The sequence below is a fragment of the Corythoichthys intestinalis genome, chromosome 1, assembly GCF_030265065.1.
Source record: "Corythoichthys intestinalis isolate RoL2023-P3 chromosome 1, ASM3026506v1, whole genome shotgun sequence".
NCBI classification, from domain to species: domain Eukaryota; kingdom Metazoa; phylum Chordata; class Actinopteri; order Syngnathiformes; family Syngnathidae; genus Corythoichthys; species Corythoichthys intestinalis.
In genome coordinates, this window is record NC_080395.1 from 51,678,340 (window position 1) to 51,701,668 (window position 23,329).

The window sequence follows — 23,329 nt, forward strand, 5'->3', positions numbered from 1 at the left end:
TTCAAGGTTTTTTTTTTTTTTTTTTTTTTTAAACTGGGAAAATTATGCACTCACTGTATTTTACCAGTTAAAGACCCACCCCTAATATATAAATATGTATGTATTTATGTGTGTATGTGATATATATACTCTATATATTAAGTAAAATATATTGTCGTTATAAAAAAATTCCAAAAAATCCTGCCCCACCGGTAAATCCAAGACAGGACCGTCCGAGAGTTTTTGGGGAGTTGAAACAGCCTAACCCTCAAAATGTGGTTTCGGGACCAAGACTGGTTAGAGAGTTTAGTTATAACACAGATCTATACGACAGTACATATAAATACACACATCAAATGTCAATGATATCACCGCCCCAACGGTACCTTCATGTCTTAAAAGAAGCAACGCTCAGGGCCACGCTGTATGGAGTGAAGTGATCGGCAGTTCTGACAACCAATCAAATGCATGTTTAACCGGAAAAGGGGAGCGGTCCGTCTTGTGATAGTTCCACCTCCACTATTATTTGTACGTGATTGGTTGACTCAAACGGGCGAATTTTATATCTTTGCGCGGGTCTGTCAAAAACTAGTTTCGCTGGGTAAGGAACATTTCAGCAGGTATCCTAAAATTTCCATTGTTAGTAGCAATAACCCATTGCTGCAGAGAGCTCAACGCCTTTCACAGGTTAGTAGAAAGTTAACGGGTTGACCTGCCAGTCGACAAATTGGATTAGCGTTGTGCAAAGCCACTTGTAAATGAGGTTGTAGCAAGCTTGCTAGTTGACAGCTAAACGGGGAAAGTTGGTTTGTAAGAGACAGGGCCGTCTAGTAACACTATTGTTTTCTCATCGGATCTGTGCCAGAATACTTTGTTATTGACTTTCTGCAAATTACTGTAACATTTCTATGTGCCTTGTGTCTCAGGTCGATGTTAGGTGACCATAAAGCTGAGTGGATGTGCAGTAGTTGAACAACATGGACACTTATAGTCAGCGCTTCGAAGCCACGTCGGGACGAGAAGGTAAATCTCATAAGAAGAAGGCTTCCTCCTCCCACCTTGGTACGCCGTGCTCAGAAGAAGGAGACCGCAAACCTAAATTTGTAAGTTTCATTTCAAAGCCATGACTTGTGTACACTTGAGGATACGGATGCAGTCAACTTGCACTTAACCCACGTTTTGCACCAAGACAATATTTTGGTATTTGCGGTAAACACTACTTTAGATTTAGAGCACAGGAAAAGTTCGGTAAAATCGTCAACACAGGTCTTCAAAACTGTGGAATAATATGAAATAGGACTTTAATATTAATTTGGACATTCATAGTGGTAAAACTGTCTCCACGTCAGCCCCAGTAAAGCAGCAATGTAGGACACATACTAGTACAACGTCGTAAATTCATATATTCTTTCATTTATGTCATAGTTTTGTGCGCTTGCCATTCTTCTCCGAAAAACAAAAGAAATGGCTGAAGAGAACAACACGATTAACGCCTCTTAAAATCTACTATTTATAGTACTCGTTAAAGTAGGATATATTTTTAATGTAATGTCACAAAACTAGTGTGCTTGACTTGCTATATTTTTTTCTTTATAAGATCCCCATTGACATATTTAATAGGTATTTCCTGGAGAAAGTAAAAAAGGTTAACATTAGCAGAGGATTTAGCCCTTCCACTAATCCATCTGCTTCCTACAGCTATAGTATAATGCATCTATCCTGCTTTGTCTCACTCTGCAGTCTTCTTATGAGGGCTAAATGAGGTAAACAGCAGTACGGAGATGCCACACTCTCATACTTGAAGCGGAGTTTCTATTTTATTGGTTTGAATACAGTATTAATTTTCAAGTTTTTACATGGATAGTATTACTTCACACAGTTGCAATTTTTCAAATTATTTAAACACAAATTAAAAAGCCGTGTTGTCACTTGGGCTTATAAATTCATCCTTGGTCAATAATAGTCAATTACATTTGCGTGTAGGCAATGTACCTGTACCTCTTCCATTGCTGTCTATTTTAAAGCGTCATCTCAGAGAAAAGAGTACAGCAAAAATAAAGGAATTTGCAGTGCTTGTATTTCAGGTGCAATTTATTCACCTACATTGGTCTTTTCTCATATTACCGTTGCACTCTGTAGTTGAAAACAAATGTCCACTGTATAACAGTAGGTGGCAGTACAGCATCGCAAAACGCTGTTAATTATGTTTTGCTTGACGGGCTCTCATTTGACTTCGACGCTTTTAAAAAGTCAATCTTAATATACAAATGAATTGGGGTGCATTGAGTAAAGGATATAATATATTATAACAATTAAATGGTAACTATTTTTAGTTTGTAACAGTGTGTGTAGATTTTGGCTTATTGCTCTGCTCTGTAATCTATCTGGGGTGACATCCTCTGCTCAGGTCAATTCTGAACTTAAAAACCCCTTACTGAAATGTAGCTTAGTTTGATACATTTCAGTTGTTATTTTTGTGCAGGGCTGTGATGCTTCATAAAACTTAATTTTGTTTTTGTCTCCTATTCATAGCACCTACCATTTAGAAATCTCACTGATGACATGGTAAGATGCATAAAAATAAAAAAAAAACAAGAAAAGCAATTATATCATCTTCTTGGCTGCAGGTCATTCACTAATGTTACTAAAACCCTCTCATTATTTTCAAATTCTGATAATGTTTGATTGCCAAACCAAGCGAACCCTTTTCCATGGTCAAACAGAAATAATTGTCAACTGTCCTTTCAAGCTTTCTAACATTTTTGCTATGCTGTCACAACATAATGGATTGAATATTTTTGTAATGCAGAAGATCACAGTCACAGACTATCACTGTCTACAGAAACTAACACAGATCCTCGATCTTTGATTTTGCCTCTTACTTTCTTCTCCTTTTTAAGCTGGACAGGTTTGCAAGTATTCGGATACCGGGTAGTAAGAAGGAACGTGCAGCCATATCCCATTCTAAATACAGTACCACTGATTGGTCTGTATTTTCATCATCAAACGCCCAGTTTGAGGAGCTTTCATCAAAGATCACTTCAGAAAAGGAAATATTGGCACTGTTTGAAAAGATGATGGTATGCAATTGATTGTTATTATTTTATCCTCAGTCTCTAACAAATATTTAGACTTACAACCAACTTTTACTTAGCAAATGATTATTGGCCTCAATATTTCACTATTTTACATCTGCAGAGCAGTTGTATTTAATGGCATGTACATGGAAGCTATTCTATGTAATTATAATTCTTTGGTCAAAGCATACAGTATCACATACACAATTATTGGAGTCTATACAGTATTTTTTGTTAGATTGACAGCATACTACCTTTATTGTCATTTAACAATTTGGTTTTAAAAACGTTCTTTCTCTGTTGTCTGAGTATTATTGTTATTCATCAGTTATATGTATGTATGTATTCATGTAATGTATGTACTAGAGATCAACCAATAAGGGTTTTTCAGGACCTATACCGATTATTAGTAGTTGGAGGGGCCGATACCCGATTTTCTGAGCTGATATTCGCTTGCAGTAAAAGTGTAAAAATGGCGTAAAAAAGTAATAATGCAAATACTGAACTTCATTGAAATGCCTAAAGCATGTTTATTGAATTACACAAATAGAAAACAATAGTTAACAATTGTGGGTGGCGTGGTTCAATGGTAGAGTAGTCGTTCCCAAACCCAGAGGTTGTGGGTCCGATTCTCAGTGCTGATGATCTCGTCTTAGTATCCTTGAGCAAGATACTAAACCCCACTTTGTTCCTGGTGCTTCATCACCAGTAGGCAAATGAGGTGTGAAGTGCTTTGAGGGCTTTCAAAAGTTAGAAAGGCGCAATAAAATTACCTCCATTTACTGTTACCATTCAATCAGAGGAGGGGGTGAATGATAGTGCAGCAGGCAGGAGAGAGTCGCGGCTGCATCTGAGCCGAAAAAACCCAGTTTTAAATGATTTTTTTCATATCGGCTGGTCGGATTCAAAAAAAGAAAAGGCCGATAGCGATATACGTCAAATTTTCAAATATCAGCATCAATAATCGGCCTGGCCAATAATCTGTATATCTCTAGTATGTACAGTACTGCCATATTCTTACATGATGTTAATATTTTTTTCCACCTGTTTTTCAATACAAGACTGGCAAATGTGACACAAATCGCACCTACAGTTGACTTTGAGCCCACAGTTTTGTTTTAGTGTTTTTCACATGCAACAGAAAGTCATGTTGCCTAGCATATATCTGCTAAAATTTGCGCCGCCAGAAGTTAAATCTGAATTGCTAAACCTGGATAAGGAGAATAAAAAAAACAGAATTTGAATTGTATCGTTTAAAATTTTATTGTTTAATTTGAATAATTTCATTGAACAGCTAAACACAGTGTGATATGAAGATTAAGTTATTAATATGAAAAGTCAACCTGATTAGAGGTGTGCTAAAAAAAAAAAAAAGTGGGCCTGTTGTCAATACACGTATCGCTACAAAAGCGCTATATAAGTATAACACCATTTACCATTTACAGAGGCTGGATACAAAGACTCTGTATCGATTAAGGTTCTTACAACTGCTGAATGTGTGTTCAAAGGAAGCTATATGTTTTTAATTATAAAAGCTTTTAGGACATTGTTTACAGCCCTGCAGTGTGCCGAATATAGCTATATGTTTTTAATTATAAAAGCTTTTAGGACATTGTTTACAGCCCTGCAGTGTGCCGAATAAGGACAGTTAATCATAATAAGTTAAAAAACAAAACAAAAAAACTTATGTCTTCAAATTTCTGGCATTGGCAGCTGTTTGTATTTTGTATTAACAACTTGTTTCCTATCAAGCTAAGCCATGATCTGTCAGGCAAATTGTTTATAACGGAGAATTTTTAACACTTATACACTATATTATAGCTCCACACCTAATCGTACGTTATTTTAAGGACCAAATCTCGGTCAACCGTGCCGAAATCAGGGCCCCCTAGAGGCCCATCCACAGCCGCACTACCAGCTCCAAGACACACACACACAAATTCTGCCGTTGGATGGGAACAAAACTTCAATGTTTGGTTTCGTAAAGTCTCGTAGGTGGAGCTATGATCGTTGTGGCGATGTCAGTCCAAGCTCCGAATCTCCACATTCAACTCAGACATCCGAGCTTCACTCCTCTCCATCGACAAGAAATGGTGTCTTAAATAAAATATACAAATGACTACAATTAGGAAAAAAATAATGAGGGTAGCAAATGAGACATTTACGTTACTGAAAAAAAAAAAATCTATATTTTTAAAACCGTTAAATCACTTCAATGTACGAAGCAACACTAACGTCAGAGAACTAATCCGTTTTGACCTAGACCTTTCAGAATATTATTTTTCAATGCAATGATTGAAATTAAATGATACAATTGGAAATCGTAAATGAATTCAAAATCTGTTGTTTAATTATTCAAGTTTAGCAATTCAGTTTCTGCTGGTGTATATTTCAGCACATGGGGGTATTGTAAAAACAGGAGGGGGAAAAAAATATTTTCTAAGTTTGTTCATTTTTATCATAGGAGGATATGAACTTGAATGAGGAAAAAAAGACTCCCTTGAGAAACAAGGACATGAATACAAAGAGAGAAATGGTCATCCAGTATGTTTGTACTGCTTCAAAAACGGTATGCTATTTTGTATTATATAATGTTTATTATATATATGTGTGTGTGTGTGTGTGTGTGTGTGTGTGTGTGTGTGTGTGTGTGTATGCATGTGCATACAGTATATGAATATAAGGGGTGTTAATAATAGATTCTTAGGTGTATCGCAATATTACGACACACAGTTCTTGTATCAATTCCAAATCCATCTGTATCGATCCTTACATGTGTGTTTTTGATGGAAATAAACAAATCAGTGGCTGCACTTCTACTTCCGTCCGGTAGTTGGCAGCGCGCAACAGCATTGCCTTGCAGTCTGCCGAAGTAACAGCAACATTAGATTAATCCCAGTAGAGATTTGTGTACATCGCCCTCTAGTCGTTGGCCGCTATTGTTTACATACCTATAATAGCCCAGCGTCAGTCAATATAAACAGTAACATTAGCTGCTGGTGGCTGCGTGCTGCGGTCGGCACACCTCAGCAATGGTGGACGGGGTACTTCTGGTTGTTTTACTCGGGTTAGCCATTTTATAAGTCTGAAATTTGGGATCATTTTGGCTTTTACTATAAAAACGTAGGCATGGAGTATTTAGAATCCTGCATTTAAGCAGGTTTGGATTAAAGCAAGTTGGCACTAAAAAGAGAAAATATTATAGTGAGTCATATGTTGTCCAAAAATAAAACAACATTTTTACTTAGTTTTGTCATAAAAGTACTTTTATATCAATTTATATAAAAGTTTGACAAAGGTTTATGTCCATTTTGATTTTTCTAAAGTGACATACTAATATCGCAATAATCGTCTTCAAGTTTAGTATTGGGATTAATCTGAATCGAATCAGGACAATACCCTACCATAACACTGTTGAGGTGGTTGCAGCTCAACGTTGCATTCGTAGGAAGAATTGACGGAGAATAAGTTGTCTTTTAGCCAAAACTTGGCGTGTTTAATTTCCATCGACATGCGGATACATCCTCTCTCATTGCTGTCTTCACAGGCAATCCCACACATCAAAGTAATCAAAGTCAAACACAAAGAAGTAATAAAAGTAGCACTTTAGACAATTAAGTCCCATGCTGCCATCTTGTGGCGAAAAGATAATATGTCAATAACAACAAGCAATAGGAACATTATTTCAACATCAACTGAGGACACATTTATGAATACAAACTATTTCTCCCAACATTTCTCTCAACACCCCCACTTGTTCTCATGTTGATGCCCATTTTAACAAACAAATTAACTTTTACATTTCAAATTCCAAAAATAACACTGTCAAACTTCTTCAATTTTAACTTTGTTACAGGTTTTGTCATGATATCAGCTATCATGTCATCCGTTGGACAATACGTCAATGTGACTCTTCCCTGATTCACAGTAGATCTAATAAAATTATATTTTATGTCTACGTGCTTGCTTCTCTGTCTGTTAACAGGATTTTTGGCAAGAGCGATTGGCCCCTGGTTGTCATCATGTACAGTTGTTGGAGTGTACTGATAATGATCAATGCTACCTAGTAGTTGCTCTAAATATAGGCATTCTTGTATGGTTGAAGCCAGTGCCACATATTCAGCTTCACAGGTAGATAGTGCGACTGTAGGTTGTTTCTTTGTTTTCCAAGAAATTGGAGAACTATTCTTGCTCAAGAAAACATAGTATCCTGAAGTACTGCGCCTGTCGCTAGTACCAGCTGTCCAGTCAGCATCGCTATATGCCTGTATACCATGTTTTGCATTGTCGTCTCTTTTGAAACTTAGGCTCTTTTTGGAAGTACCTTTATCTCTCCCATCTTCATCCTTTTTGAGTATGTAAACCCATTTACCCCCCACTGTTTTCTTGCCTTTTGGCAGTGTTGTCAAGGTAAATGTTTTATTTTTGTTTAGTGACTGAATTTCTTCATCCATGGCTTTTGACCAATCTTTTGAGTTATTTGAACTCATGGCCTCCTCATATGTTTGAGGTATACCAATTACCATCTTATAGCAGTAGTCTACAGTGGTATGAACTCCATCACTATCTCTGATTTCTGTTATGAAGTCCTCTAACTGACTCGGTTTTCTCCTCTCTCTTGAGGGATACCTTCTACTCTCAAGTTCACATTTTGTCACTTCCTTTGGACTCTCACTATGTGCACTTGGTTTTACAGGATCTTCAATTCTGTTTTTGACCTCTACACTTGCTCGATCAGCCCTTGGCAACACCATCATGTTGTATTCTTCATCTTGATCCATGTCACATGTCTGTGTCTGTTTTTCTATGAATTCCTTGTTCACAAACTTTACCAGCCTATGTTTTTGGACTTTCTTTGTGTTTGGATAGTAGACTAGATATGCTGGACTATTTTTGTCATAGCCAACAAACTGTCCTTGGCCATACTTAGAATCCAATTTTCCCTTGTCTTGTATGTATGTGTAACAAACCGACCCAAATTTTTGCATTCTGGAAATATTTGGTTTCTTGTTTGTCAACATCTGGTAAGGAGTTTGCTCTGTACGTCTATTATAACATCTGTTGCGTACCATTGCTGCAGTTTGTACAGCATAGTGCCATAGGTATTTTGGTAGCCCACTTTCGACTAGCATGCACCTACACATTTCAAATAGTGTATGCCATCCTCTTTCAGCTGTCCCGTTCTGGTGTTGGGAATACGGCGCTGATGTTTCGTGTCTTATTTCACTTTTTCTCAACAATGTTTGGAACTCATTGCAAGTATATTCAGTCCCGTTATCAGATCGGATGCACCTTACGTTCCCATAAGGAGCTATATCTGCGAGAAATTTTTCTGTTGCTAGAACAGTGTCACTTTTCTTTTTCAGGAAATATGTGAAAATTGTACCAGAGTAATCATCTGTGAATAGCTGCACATATTTGTAACCGTCAATCGATTCTGGAGTTATAGGACCCGCAAGATCTGAGTGTACCAATTTTAAGGGTGTATCTGCTCGAGTATCTGGGTCTCTATTTCGAGTCTGGATAAATTTTCCTTGTATGCATATCTCACACGTTTGTTCAGGTCTTGTTTCTTTTTCCTTAATCTGCATTCCATCAACTACTTTCTGTAATTTGATCACATCCTCATGATTACAGTGGCCTACTATTTGGTGCCATGTGTGAATATCATAACATGCATTGCACTTGTCAGACTCACCATTTGTATGCAAAAAGTACAGCTTGCCATAGGCATGAATATTGAATTTCGTACCGTCTTTGGTTATCAGCGCGTCTTCACCTTCTTTGAAAAGTACCGTGACTCCACTCGATGTTGCTGCTTTCACCGAAAATATGACTTGTGGGTACGATGGTATGAAGAGTGCGTTTCTGAGTGTTGCCTTGCGCTGCTCTCCTCTGTTGTCAATCAGGTAGTGCTCTGCCTCTCGTCTTTTTAGTGCGACTCCACTGCACCTGGTACCATCTGCCAACTCGACGCTGTGGTTCTATGGTTTGAACGTCTCCTTGAAGCTTTTGAACTTGGTCACGTCAGTGATGATATGAGATGTCGCTCCCGTGTCCACCATCAGGCCTAGTTCCCGGATGCTGTGTGTATCCTGCCGCCTGGTGTCGGGCTGGTCATCTGTCACCTTGAATGCGAAGTCAGGATCTCCATCTTCAGCAATTTTTCTCGCTCCGTCCGGTTTTTCCTTGCGTCTGCAAGTGGCGTCTTTGTGCTTGTCAATTTTGCAACGACTACACCATGTCTTTTGTCGACATGATTTTGCACGGTGGCCTTTGATCCCACATTTGAAGCACACAAACTCTGTATCGTCTTTGATCCGGTCACGAGCGTTTGCTTTTGTGGTTTGCTTTGGAAGCTCTTGCTTGAGTCTTCATCACTCTGACGCTTGATTCTGCTGCATTTAATTTTTCCGTTTCTTAAAACTTCGGAGTTTTGTTTTGAATTCTGCAAATGTCATGTTCTCATCGGTGCTTTCTTCAGTTCCCTTTTGAAGAGACGTTAGCATGGTGTACAAATTTATAATCCTGGGTTTTCCCTTCCCAGCATAATATTCTCTTAATATTTTCAGAGCTTTTCTTCCGTCATTTGGCGCATCTCTCATTATTAACGAGAGGCTTTTATCATCAAGAAGTTGTATTATTTCAGCATAGGCGTCAGCATTTTTCATTTCATCATTTTTCTCTCTCGGCTTCAGTGGTTGGTCCTACCAGCACTGTCTTCTTTAGCCCGATTAGATGAAAATGTCCCAACATTTTAGTTTCCTAGAGTTCATATTTAGCTTCATCTCTGTCAAATGCCAGTCGAGGCAGCCTACTTGTTCCTCGTGGATCCATGTTGCTTGTTAGCTTTTTCCGCTAATCAGCAGTCTGTGAGCACGCTGTCCTTCGCGACCTTCTACACGGTGGAAACTGACTTTAACTTCGAATGACTCCTGGGCCCATAACCTGTTAAGGTGGTTGCAGCTCAGCATTGCATTCGTAGGAAGAATTGACGGAGAATAAGTTGTCTTTTAGCCAAAACTTTGCGTGTTTGATTTCCATTGACATGTGGATACGTCCTCTCTCATTGCGGTCTTCACAGGCAATCCCACAAATCAAAGTAATCAAAGTCAAACACAAAGAAGTAATAAAAGTAGCACTTTAGACAATTAAGTCCCATCCTGCTATCTTGTGGCGAAAAGATAATATGTCAATAATAACAAGCAATAGGAACATTATTTCAACATCAACAGAGGACACATTTATGAATACAAAATATTTCTCCCAACATTTCTCTCAACAAACACCCCTAACATATATATCAGTGCAGTCCAGTGATTAAGATTTTTAATCGTGATTAATCACATTTTTCGTAGTCAACTTGTATTTTTTTTTTTTTTTTTAATGTGACAAATTCCTTGATTTTTTTTTTTTTTCCCCTGTCCCATTACTTTATAAAATTTGATACTAGTGCCGTCAATCACATTCAGGCCAAAGTAAAGTAGTATTAAAATGTTGTTCTAATTTTTTTAAATGCCAAAATGATTATATATTTGAAATTTTAAATACACCTATTAGCACAGGAGTTCAGTGCTTACCTTACATCTTTAAAATTTAAGCCTCATTAGAAACAACAGTTTGGCAACTTTGCACTTGTAATTGTAATTAAACTTCTATTTTCCCCAAATAACTTCAAATAAAAGGGCAGCAGAGTGGTTAGCACATCTGCTCACAATTCTGAAATAAAGGGTTTAAGCGGGTCCTTCTTTTCCATGTTTCAGTAGTCTATAACACTTATTTTATATTTTATTTTATATATCTTTATGCAAATTACATTTCTATTTACTTATATACTGTACTTTAATGAAATATCATTTATCATTGGTTTAATATCATTTATGAATTAAATTACAAAGAAAATGAATTGTGAAAAATGAGATAAAATGATAAAACTCACTAAAACGCTTGTCTTCCAAAGCATATATATATATATATATGTGTGTGTGTGTATATATGTGTGTGTGTGTATATGTGTGTGTATATATGTGTATATATATATGTATATATATATATATGTGTGTATGTGTATGTATGTATATATGTATGTATATAGTTCTTTTGTGCATTTTAGGGGGGGTTTGCGCCAATCAATCCACCTCAGAGTGCTAAATTTAGGGTCATCTGTTACATTTTGCCTGAGAACATGGATTTCACCCTGATCTTCTGCGTCCTTTTCCCCGAAAATCGTAACTGGCCGCGAGAGAAGCGCAAAGCGCCTGGAGACTCAATGCTGGAGGTTCTCTTGGTACTCGGAAGCATTCATTCTTTCATTCCACAGTGAATCCACACATTCATTTACAGTTTACCTGTCCATTGCAGCTCAATGAATAACAATAAATGCCACAATTTGCATCCGTGTGCAACAATTTGGGCTAAAACGGCCAAAATTACTTTTCACTTGACACGGGGATTCCACCCAGATCATCTGTGTTCTTTTGGCCGTATATATAGTACGTCTCTAGCGGCCATGAGAGCTACACATGGAGGGTCATCACTGTATTTTCATCCATACATGCTCGAAAAGAACCGTGATGGGTCACGCCAGGCGGCTTCATGTTCGTCACGGCGCCTCAAAGGTGACCCATTTTGGCCATTAAAACACAAAGTTTTTACCAGGATCAAGTCACTAGGATCATTTCTGACCCTCCTCCAGAACTGGCGTACATGAGAGCGCGTGTTGTCTTGAATTCCAAACTCCAATTCCTAATGATAGTCCCTAGTGCAAAATGATATTAAGAAAAAAAAATGTTTCAAAGAGATGAAAAAGATTACCGGGTATTTCATTGAAAATTCGCCATCTGTTTTGTAATTTTTTTTGGATAAGGAACATGCAGAGTTATAAACAATGAACCTTTTTCAACACCATAACTTAATTCAAAACAATACAACATTCTGCAACCTTGAAACCGTTTGTGTATTGTTTACCTACCGTTTCCATTAAATGGTAGGTAAACAGCCGTTAGCAGTCTACTGCTAGTACGTGGCCACCGGTTAGCCAAAACCATGCTTCACTGGTACCGGGTTTACCTGTTCCACGCTTGGGCTGGACAGCCTGCTCTGGTAGGCCCCATGAAGGCCCCTGGATTCAAACTGCTGCCACCCTGCCAGCTTTACTGGACGCTCACTAGCGCTCACGGATTGCTGTCAATGCTGAGGTTGTCACCTCCCAGAAACCGGCTAGCCTGCTGATTTTAAAATGGCGTCCCACTTCTCCCTGCCTCCAGCGAAGTTACAATCAATACGCTCTTGACACCATCTCTTTAGATATGAATCATGGCGGTCTTGCCAAAACAAAACAATGAATCACATATCCTCAAATTTGTATCAGATCATATGTGGAGAAATATACGTAAGCGAAGGTGTTTGTATCTGATGTGCTCTAAATGTAAGCAGTGTCACCTTCAGTAGTTCAATGTGGAAGGCGGCATATTTGAGGTCTACTGCACTGAAAATAATCCTTGTACACCGTTGCCTTTTTCGTCTTATGGTACGGTATGTTTTAGTGGTTTTGTGTATTTTATTTTTTTTTGTGTCAGATTTTCCTTTTAACCAATGACATGTATTGTATTTGTGTCTTTTTATATATATATTTTCTTCCAGGGTAGCTTGACCAACAGCTTTCAGATTTCTCCTCAAGAATTCCTGGGAGAACTTAAGTCAGGAGTGATGGAAGAACGGCTATTTGCTTGCCTAGACTCACTGCGTGTCTCTCTTACCAGCAATCCTGTTAGGTACAGTATAAGCAAATAAGTTCTACTTTTTAAAAGTTAAAAGTGGTTAAATGTGTGTAATTCAAACAATTAGGTGCTATTCCTTCAAGATACAATACAAATGAAATCAAATTATCTGTATCTTCTGCAATAATAACATTATTAATAATAATAATACATTTTGTATTACATTTAAATGTAGTCCTCTCATGTCGTGATGATGGCAGATGGATGCCGTGTTTCCAAATGGTCTTTTTTGAGGGATTTTGATGAGTGATGCCACTCCAGCTCCACTGTTGTTTTGGATGGAGAAAGGGTAAAGTCGCGAGCAGAAATGCGGAAGTAAAGCGAAAGTACCTTGGAAACTTGTCTATAGACTGATATGTGGTTGTTGTACATTTCTTTGTGAACCGTGACACCTGTTTTCCTGTAAAGGCGTTCCAGCTGACGACCTTTAGCTTTCATGAGACTGAGACTGGGGGTGAACCAGGAGGCGGAGATGGTGAAGGAGACAGATCTGGTTTTTAATGGGGCGAGGGTATTGAGAATATTGAGAAGTCCTTTATTGTAGTGAGAAGCCAAATCATCGGGGGTAGATAGATTTTGGAAGTTAGGAAGACAGGAGGAGTGGATGCTGGAGGTCAGAGTGGCCGGGGTGATATTTTTTATAGTCTGGCATGAGAAGCAGCGTGGTATTTTTTTAGGGACTGGAGAGAGTGAGGCTGACTGTGAATGATATGAGAAAATGGTCAGTGATGGGGAGTGTTCCCCGCGCACTTTAGTTTAACAACCATTCGGTACCGGTACTTTGCGGAAGCATATCGATAACCTATTGGGTTGCGATATATCGCAATATCAAGATATTGTCACATTTTTAATGCTCACTGAATGCCCCACATGAAATCACATTTTAAAATGTGTTTTTTCGGTCTAACAAGTTCCCAACCCCCGTTGTAGGCCATAATGCTTCTGTGCGAATTTTTTGGCATACTACCTCATCTTTCCTCATCATGTTGTGATGGTAGACATTTTTATCTCCCCAGTTGGGTGCAGAGCTTTGGTCACGAGGGCCTTGGACTGCTACTTGACATTTTGGAGAGGTTGCTGGCCAAGAAACGGTAAGCTTTTTACTCTTCAATTGGTACATACTTATTGCACCATAAAAAAACTGAGTGTAATAATATTTTGCGAAATTAAGAGTAAATTAATACAGTATGTGTAGATACATTGTTTTTTTTCCTATAATGTTTATTTAAAAAGTAGATTTCAAGTATTGGCAAAACATTTTGTGGAACACCTTCTGTTGTTGACGGCCCAACAGTCTAAGGCACACCTGTCTGTGATCATCTGTTATATACTTTAGCTTCTCTCTGACCACAAACGGCATAAGTACTACATAATTCGGATTACTGCTATGTATTTTATGTCCATAGGCAGGAGAGGATTGACAAAAAGAACCAACATAAGGTTATTCAATGTTTAAAGGCCTTCATGAACAATAAGGTAAATACACCAACAGCCTTTTTTTTAAATATGAAAAAATGCTTTTTAATATTTGGTAACACTTTACAATAAGGGTCCCTTAATTAACATTAGTTCATACATTTTTAGACAATAACTAATGTTCAAGTTAGTGTTGCACCGATACCATTTTTTGGCCCCGATACCGATACCTGTATCGGCTGATACCGATACCACCCCGTTTATGTATATATATATATATATATATATATATATATATGTATGTATATATATATTCCCCCCCCCCCCCCCAAAGAGCTACATAATTGGATGTGAAATCATTGCTATCAAGTCTTTGTCAGGCTGTTGCTTACCTTTGCAAAATAGGAAAAAGACTAGTACAAAGTATAATACTAGCCCAACAGTAAGAAAGTAAAAATAAGTTCATAATAATAAACTCTGAATGAACTGAGTAAACTTTTTTTTAAACCTCTCAAAGGCCAAACAGTGCAACTTTCATGAAATTATTGTCACATTCTGCTGCTGGTTAGATTGTGTTTTGTTGCTGGGCTGTTAGTGGGGGCCTGAATCCAATGCGGGCTCATCAACGCAGCATTTAAGCACGGGTGAGCTCAGAGAAGGCTGCCGAGATATTTGCTTTGCTGATCGCCATTTGACATCTCGCACTATAGTCTCGCTACATTTGCTTGTTACGCCCCTGCATTGGGTTTTTTTCTGTTAGTGTGCTGCACTCGTTTGTAACCTCTACCCTGTGCAGGTATTTGAGTGTTTTTATTTTGGCTTTTTGGCTCGCTGCCTATCGTCTTAGTTGACCTTCGAGTTTGTAGTATTGAGCTCCGTCGACCTGCTGTCACGGACTCCTTTTGTTATTTCTACTATCCCGCGATCGCGTGTAATTTTTTGTTTGCAATTAAACCCTTGTACGTATCCCCCGCTTGTTGTCCGCTTGGAGGTCCAACCTTGTTTCCGCATTTGCGGACGCTAACAATTATAAGTAATAATAACTGACCACAGCATCCCGTCTCTCTATTAGACTCCTGTTTTTTGGGAGGGGGGGGGGGGTCCCTTATTTCTATTTCTAAAAGGTGGCAACCCTACTTTGGAAACAGGTCCCAAATTACTGCGGCATTTCTTTCAGTAAAAGACTATAAAAGTAAAGTAGACGTAGTAAACTGACCAGAGATTGTTGCTCCGGTCCTGCGCCCTTCCTCTGGAGAGCAGTCCTGCTCTTGCAGGCTCAAACTCGTTGTGTTCGTTCACGTTTCGTCTTCAAATGTTTTATCAGGTTCGAGGTATTGAAACTGGCTGATTTAACTCCACATCTCGAAACTTTCAGGCCGCAAATCTTGCATGCAGCCATTGATTTTAATTGACGGGATTTCTATTTTGAAATATTCCCCGACCGTCGCCATGTTGGCGGAGCCGACATAGTGGCCTTGTCATTGGTCAGGAGTGGCTATTGGCCCGTTCTCATTGGTCTGGAGCAGGCCAATAGCGATAGCTGCTTGGTGCTCACGTGTCATCACACAACACAGAGACAAAGTGTAGTGAGCGCCAGGAGGAAAAAAAAAGGCTGCGGTCAAATGTTATAATAATGGACTGGTAAATGGTATCGGCACAGTCTTTGTTGGTACTCGCCGATACCGATACCACCATTTTGGGCCGGATCGGCGCCCCCTGCCGATACTAGTATTGGTATCGGTGCATCTTTAGTTCAAGTAACATTAGAATAATTCATATAATCCCATATCTAACATTAATGAATATATTAATTAACACAAGTTAATGCTTAACCAGACAGTAACTAAACTAATGGTTAATTAACATTAAAAAAATATTATAATGCAATACTTAACAATAATTCACATATACATTAGTGCATTATAACACATTCATTAATGTATACTGGTCCGAGTAAGTGAATATATTCTTCCAAATTGGGAAGCATTGCTCTGAATCATAATGTCTTTTTCCAACAATGGCTTTTTAATTTAATAACGTAGTTTTCCAGGACAATGAGAATTTGACAAAGTATTTATCTCATTTTCTTCCCACAATGGCCTTTTTATTTCATAATGTCATACATGTGCTTGTCTATTGCAGTACGGCTTGGATAGAATACTTGGGGAGGAGCGAAGTCTTGCACTACTAGCAAGAGCAATAGATCCCACCCAGTCTGCTATGATGACTGATGTGATGAAGTTGTTGTCAGCCATCTGCATTGTGGGCGAAGACAACATGTATGTTCTGATGTATTTTCTTTTAGATTTAATTATTTATTTCAAGAAAGTCAACTTTTGCATGTTTTATTTAATTAGGATTCATTGATCTTCTTGTTATTAAAAATTGGTATCAATAGCAAATATTTATGACACAGTTATGGCCATTTACAAAGACCCTGCATCCTAGATCCAGCTAAACGACTATCTAACTGACTGGTTTCCAACTTGATACGGTGTATTGTTTGCCATATGACATAGTGCTAATTGCAGAAAATTTACTTGATCTTCAGAAAACGTTCGATAACAATATGAAAACAAGGCCGCCAGGTTGTTCATTACGTCATGAATTTATGAGATATACTACAATATAGAGCTAGAACAGTCTCATAATTAGCACACACATATTTTTGATGCACACACACACCAACACGAAACACACACAATGTGGAATTTATAAACAAATCTGACTCGAAATACACGTACATTCAACAAATGTTTGTGTGAATAGTCTTGCGCGCAATTATAACGTGCTTTTATTTTGAAATCCGCATCTACGAGTGAGTGGATCTTTTTGATACTCATTTTGTCCAGCCGAGAAACGCACATGCATTTTTTCCTAAACTGAGCCTTTCTGCAACTAATCAGATGTCTCCCTCTTATACAACCAATCGCAAGGCTGAGGTGTTTGAAACGTCACTGTTTTGCGCTCTTAACAGGAAAATTGAAGGCCGCTGCCTGAGCCTGTTCTTGCTCCATTAAATGGTAGTAGAACAGGCTCTGGCAGCGGCAGCATCCTAGACACTGTTCTACCACCATATAATGGAGCTATAACAGGCGTAGTATGGGGCTAGAACAGGCTACCAGAGAACAGGCATGAAAATCTCTCACCTTTCGGCGAAATTCGCCGTTTTGAATTCAAAAAGGGCGACCTACGTGAATTGCGTAGATCCGAGGAGAAATTCTTTTTGGGAGGGGGGGGGGGGGTCGGGAGGTTTTATTAAATTATTATTATTATCATCATCATGTGATTAACTTAGTACGTAAACTGATCGGTTCTTTAAAAAAAGTGACAGGGACAGTCAGCAAATCCTTCTAGATGCTTCGCTGACGAGAACCAATCATCGGCCCAAGCTGCGGGCCATTATTCCAAACGCGCGCACTCCTTACGTGAAACGAGTGCTCGGCGAGCCTTTGGTTGCATTGCAAAGCTGCGAAAACAAAAAAGCAGGCCTTATCCACACCGGGGCAGACCAGAGCGCAGCATACACACTTGCCTGTATTTGCCAGCAGATTGAATTTGGTGAGTAATGGTTTCAATCGTTTTCACATTTTGCGATATAAAAAAGTTAATGCCATTCGTTGCAGCTTGCGTTGAACACTGCCAGATCTAGCCAAATCTCCCATGAAAAAACATAGCTCCCGTTAAATTGGCGTCAAGCTTGTGTATTTAGCGGTAATATAAACGAAGAAACACACTGTTGAGTCAAATTAAGCGGCATGCTCTCGGATTGAGGGGTCGCCTCGCATCGCATCGCTCCCGTCGTCCGCCTTAGACACGTTATTTTCGGCTGGGACTTGAGCTGACGGCCGGTGTCGGCACAACACCGGCCCGACGAGTGGTGGGAATGACTCTTGCTTCTTAAAGCTTTTCAGAAATACAGGGATCCCTCGTTTTTCGCGGTTAATGGGGACCAGAACCCGCCGCAATAAGTGAAAACCGCGAAGTAGCACCCCCCCCCCCATTTTTTTGTGTGTGTTCAATGTATTTATTCAGATTTTACATTGGAAAAAAGATACATATATATAAGACATGTTTTTTCACTTTTTTCACCAAAGTATCATTTATAAATGGTTTTCAAGCACTTCAAAATGTAAGAATTATGTTTTAAACATGTTACTGCCCCACCGAATTATTTTTAAAAAAGAATAAAGTAGTAAGAAAATGCTTGGCTTTATTAAATGCTTCATACTGAGTCTACTCAAACCCTCTCAGGCTTTGTTAAACGGTGATTGACACATGTGCAAAGTTTTTCTTTTTATATATATTTTTTTGTTTTGAAGCAACTTATTTGATTGAATAATAAAAACACAAATGTCCTAGCCAAAATGTGGCCCAAACGCAAAACAACATTACTTCAATGGAAAAATTTGTTTCAATCAAGAAAAATAGTTTTCAAATGCTTTTTTTTGTCTCAAATTTATTTTGCAATCAAAAACATTTTTTTTTATTGAAGTGACTTTTGGGATTAAAAGTATAACTGCATTTTGATTGAAGCAACTTTGTTTTTGATAGAAGTAACTTTGTTTTTTGATTGAATAATAAAAACACAAATCTACCTCCATCGTTATTGAGAGAGAGAAAGAAATTAAGAAAGCTTTAAAACTAAAAGCCACCGGGGAGTCTGGTTTTTTTTTTTTTTTTTTTTTTTTTTAGTATTTATATTTCATTACATAGACATGCCTCGTAGGGAAAGGAGATTGAGGGATAAAAAAAGGAGTTGGATGAGGCTGCTAAAGGCAGCGGATACCTCATCAGCTGGGTGAATAGCAGACCTGGTAAGAACAGGTTTGCAAGGATAGTCGGGTATTAAATACAATTATAAACACATTACAATGTTATTTTTCTATAAGATTTTATGTCATTGCTTTATTAATCATTAGGTGCCAGAGTTGTTAAGTATGGATAATAATGAAATAATAGTTTTGAGAAAACTGTGCTGTTGGTGGCTCAGTGACCATCTGATGTGGTTTGTTCTCAGATGAACAAGTTGAGGAAGGAAGTTTTGATGCAGAGGTTGAAGGAAGAAAAGAGCTAGGCTGACTGAGTCACAGCCAGAAAGTGTGGATGACAGTTTTGATTTCTATTCACTGTTGCCCCCTCCCAATTAAAGTATGTCACAGTCGCAGCCAATTATTATCTAAAGCTGGTTAAAATTGAAGTTATGTTGTTTTAAGGTGTATTAAATACTTGTTCATGTGCCCCTTTTGATCTACGAGCACCCGCCCCTCCACCGGTCTCTGCACGGCCCTGCTGAAACACAGTGTGGGTCGACAGAGCTGAATATTTTGTTGGGGTGTACAGTGTACTGGAACATATTTCCTCCACACCCTTCTCACCTTTTTAACCCCTGACCCATTTTCATGCCTGAGAGACGCTGCCGCTGCCTAGAACAGGCATCGTATGGAGCTAGACCAGGCTACCATAGACTCTACCGCTGCCTGTTGTAGCTCCATAGTATCGTACTAGAACACCCTCCACGCGGCCAGATGCCCACTCTCCACATTCGTGAGTGCGGATTTTAAAGTAAAAACACATTATAGATACACTTAAGAGCATACGACACGAGAAAAAAAGTATTAAATGGCATTATTATGTGAATTAGAATCATATTTTGAGACGATTCGATTATATACAACAATTTAGCAAAACGCAGATGACGAGAAATGAGTCTTTTAATCTGCCGGTTAGCCACGCCTACCATTATAGGGCTTTAGCGTCCCCAACAGGTGGATGACATCAGCGGTAGACTGGGCTCATCGGTTTTACTATTCAGCCCATTGAGGGGGAATTATTCAGAACGAGGAAAACGCGACGAAGAGAGCCGCAAAATGTCATTGTTTCAGTCTCTCTACTCCAATATTTTTACAGGATATTCTTTTTAATCAAGTATTTTTCCCCAATAGCTATATAAATGGCTGGAGAAGGACCAGTCAGCCCGTCGAGGGGGAACTATTCACAATGAGGAAAACGCGACGAAGAGAGCGGCAATATGTCATTGATTCTGTCTCTTTACTTCAATATTTTTACAGGATATTCTTTTTATCCAAGTATTTTCCCCAATTGCTAAATAAATGGCATGGTCATGACAAATAACAGTCTTGTGCTGAATGGAATATGAAATAATAAAAATGCATTTATTCAGGATGACATGGCAAAATTACTCCATAATGGTCAAAACTGTCAACTTCACCTTTACTGTCGCACCTCCCGGACGATATTTTATGACACCTAAATCGGACATATGTCATTTCCCTTCCCCGGCTTCGGAGAATGTACACAAACCAGAAGGCGTGACAGCTAGCCGACATGCCAACCCAAACCTAGTGATGTTTCAAAGTCTTCGAAGCGGAAAATCACACATAACTAGCCTGGGTTATTTGACATGACGACATGGTTTTCGATCGTCTTCGCGGATCGGCAAACCGCCCGGCGGAGAACAATTTACAGTTCGTTCCCCGGAGGAGGGTGGCTGGAGTTGTTGTGCAGCTAACGTTCTGCTAATGAGCATGAGGAGAGCTTTTTACATGCCTATCAATGATCAAACGTCAGTAGTCCATTATTTAAAAGAAGTTTGTAGTGTTTACTTTGTAATCGCTGTATTTGTATTTGACATAATACAAAACAAGATGTTTACTCCCTTCCTCGTAAGTCCAATGGTCCCACAGTAAATATCCACGGTGAATGGGAACCTTTTGAAACTCCAAAAAGGTGCATACGCCTCTCCCTCATACAGAATGATTTTTCTGCAGCCGTTTGGCTGGCGTGATGCGAAAAATAAACGTATTAATCCGCAAAATCAGCTGAATCCTTCGTCCTCATACACAACAGTACACTGTATAGTGAAGAGGACGTCTTCTACCGTACACGTCACAGCGCCCTCCTCCTCAATGCAAGACCGAAGCCGGAAGTCACTCATTTTCATGGCGCGGGATTAAAAAAACTAAATAAATATAGCGATCGCTTCCACACACATCCAAGCGGTCCATATCATTCAGGGGCATAAAATACCGCGTGTGTTATGAAATAAACATGCTTTTTCGTGTCACATGCACTGTAAGGCAATTCACACACACATTTGATGGATGTATGTGTGTTTCATGTCAGATGTGTTTAGAAATCCCACAATGTGTGTGTGTTTCGTGGCAGATGCGTGTTTGCATTAAAAATGTGTGTGTTTAGCGTCAGATGTGTGTGTGCGCATCGAAAATGTGTGTGTGTTCATCATGAGACTGTTCTAGCTCCATGCAACAAAGACTGTTTGGACAAGCATTGTCCCGAAAGCTGTCTGTGACTAATGAGCAGTGAACAGGTCTCATATCTGAATGTCTTTCAATTCTGAAATGGTATTGATCTGTCACAAGGGATTTTGGTATACTCCCTTTGTAGTTTTTACCCTGTGTGGGGAAAGTACTTTATTTTTACTACTTATGTTACTCGTATTCAACAATCAAACAATTAAAAATACTTAGAAAATGGGCTACATTGATGTTCTATGCAAAATCTTTTTGTGTAAAATTTCCGAACAAGAACATTTTTAACAGTGCAGAAAAATGTGAAATATAATTTTGTCACCTTTGAACACTCACTAATTGCTGTTTCACACTAGCGGTAGCCTAGGGTGAAAAACCGGCCATAGTTTCTTTGTGAAAGAGACAGAGCAAATTACTCAAGGAAGCAGCTATATTAGATTTTTGTCTAATCTATGTGCAAGAAATCCATGAAGGGACATAAGTATGGTCTTTTCCTGAGAGTAGTTGACTCTGTTGTGGTCAGCTAAACTCTGCCCTCATAGACACACACACACTCAGAATATCATAAACACATGGTCCGGTAAGCACATTTGCATACAAAACATCACTGTGGCTGGGCGGTCTTAAAGTCATAAAGGCACAACAAGAGTTACAGTGGGGAGTAATGGCCCCCCACAGCTCAGTTCTACGCAAATTAAAATATAAAAGCATGAATTATTTCAGAGGTAGTAGCGAGATGTGGGTAAAATGGGGCTGAGAGAGGCGGTTCACCCCGGGCCCGAGCTTACGAACCATCGCTACACCACAGTACTATTAATATAACTTGTACTATACTATATATACTGTACTATAACTATACTATTAATAGTGATGAAATCAGAGGGTAATGTCCACCCACTTGTGTTAAAGTTATAGAGAGTCAAGTTGTAATTTATTGTGTTTATAAATACTATAACCAGCTCAAAATTCACAAATGCTTTTCATGTTTTCATTTAGTTTGGAGAAGGTCCTGGAAGCCCTCACCACTGCTGGGGAATGGAGAGCCATTGAAAGATTTAATCCCATCGTTCAAGGTCTACAAGATCGCTCAGTGCAGTTACAAGTAAGGCTGTGGCTTATACCATCACTGATATTACTGGTGTATTGGTATGATATGAATTATTAAATATTAAGGTAGCGATGCTGTAGTTATATGACAACGTCCAAAGTTATCGAACACGTCACCAACGAACTGGACTTTGTCCTCAAATGAGTATTTAGTTGGGATGCACACATTTTCGGCTGCAAACTTCAATGTAATTTTCTCTGGGGACCGACAAATCAGTGCGGACTTGCTGGCCAATGACATCATCACGCACGGGCGAAGTTTGGCCAAAGGTAACGTTTAAGAATATTGGGGTGAAATGTCTGGACATGGTTCATTCCGAAAGCACGCATATCCCTTGTAAGGACAACTTTATACAACGCAGGAGATGGACAATCATTTAGTGATTAATAAAACTGGCTTGATCACACAACATTTTCCTAAAAGCAGTGTCTTGTTAATATTTGGGGTATCATTTTGCGCTCGTTGTGTGATAAAAGGTGTTCTTCACACGTCTATATATAATGTTCTGCTTCAGAGCGTGGATATTGATTACATAGCTATTACATAACTACACCGTGTTGCACTAGATTTCTTCGTTTGCCTGTCAAGCCTTGACTTAAATACAGTGGGGAGAACAAGTATTTTGATACACTGCCAATGGGTTTTCCCATTGACTGTGTATCAAATACTTGTTCTCCC

The 23,329-nt window shown here is 38.8% G+C and overlaps 1 protein-coding gene across 5 annotated transcripts in view; it reads left to right on the plus strand.

Annotated features, from left to right (window-relative positions):
* Positions 1-518: 518 nt before the first annotated feature.
* LOC130912697 (protein diaphanous homolog 3-like) overlaps positions 519-23,329 on the plus strand; it is a 225,874-nt gene continuing 203,063 nt past the window's right edge. For 3 of the 5 annotated variants that reach the window (XM_057830758.1, XM_057830761.1, XM_057830759.1), the window contains exons 1-10: positions 519-666; positions 906-1,082; positions 2,512-2,544; positions 2,880-3,059; positions 5,521-5,625; positions 12,699-12,829; positions 13,852-13,926; positions 14,242-14,311; positions 16,394-16,530; positions 22,540-22,645. In XM_057830758.1, the coding sequence (XP_057686741.1) occupies positions 957-1,082; positions 2,512-2,544; positions 2,880-3,059; positions 5,521-5,625; positions 12,699-12,829; positions 13,852-13,926; positions 14,242-14,311; positions 16,394-16,530; positions 22,540-22,645 (963 nt within the window). In that variant the 5' untranslated portion in view covers positions 519-666; positions 906-956. The remainder of the gene's footprint in view (positions 667-905; positions 1,083-2,511; positions 2,545-2,879; positions 3,060-5,520; positions 5,626-12,698; positions 12,830-13,851; positions 13,927-14,241; positions 14,312-16,393; positions 16,531-22,539; positions 22,646-23,329) is intronic. The other 2 variants (XM_057830760.1, XM_057830763.1) reach the window with 1 other exon arrangement.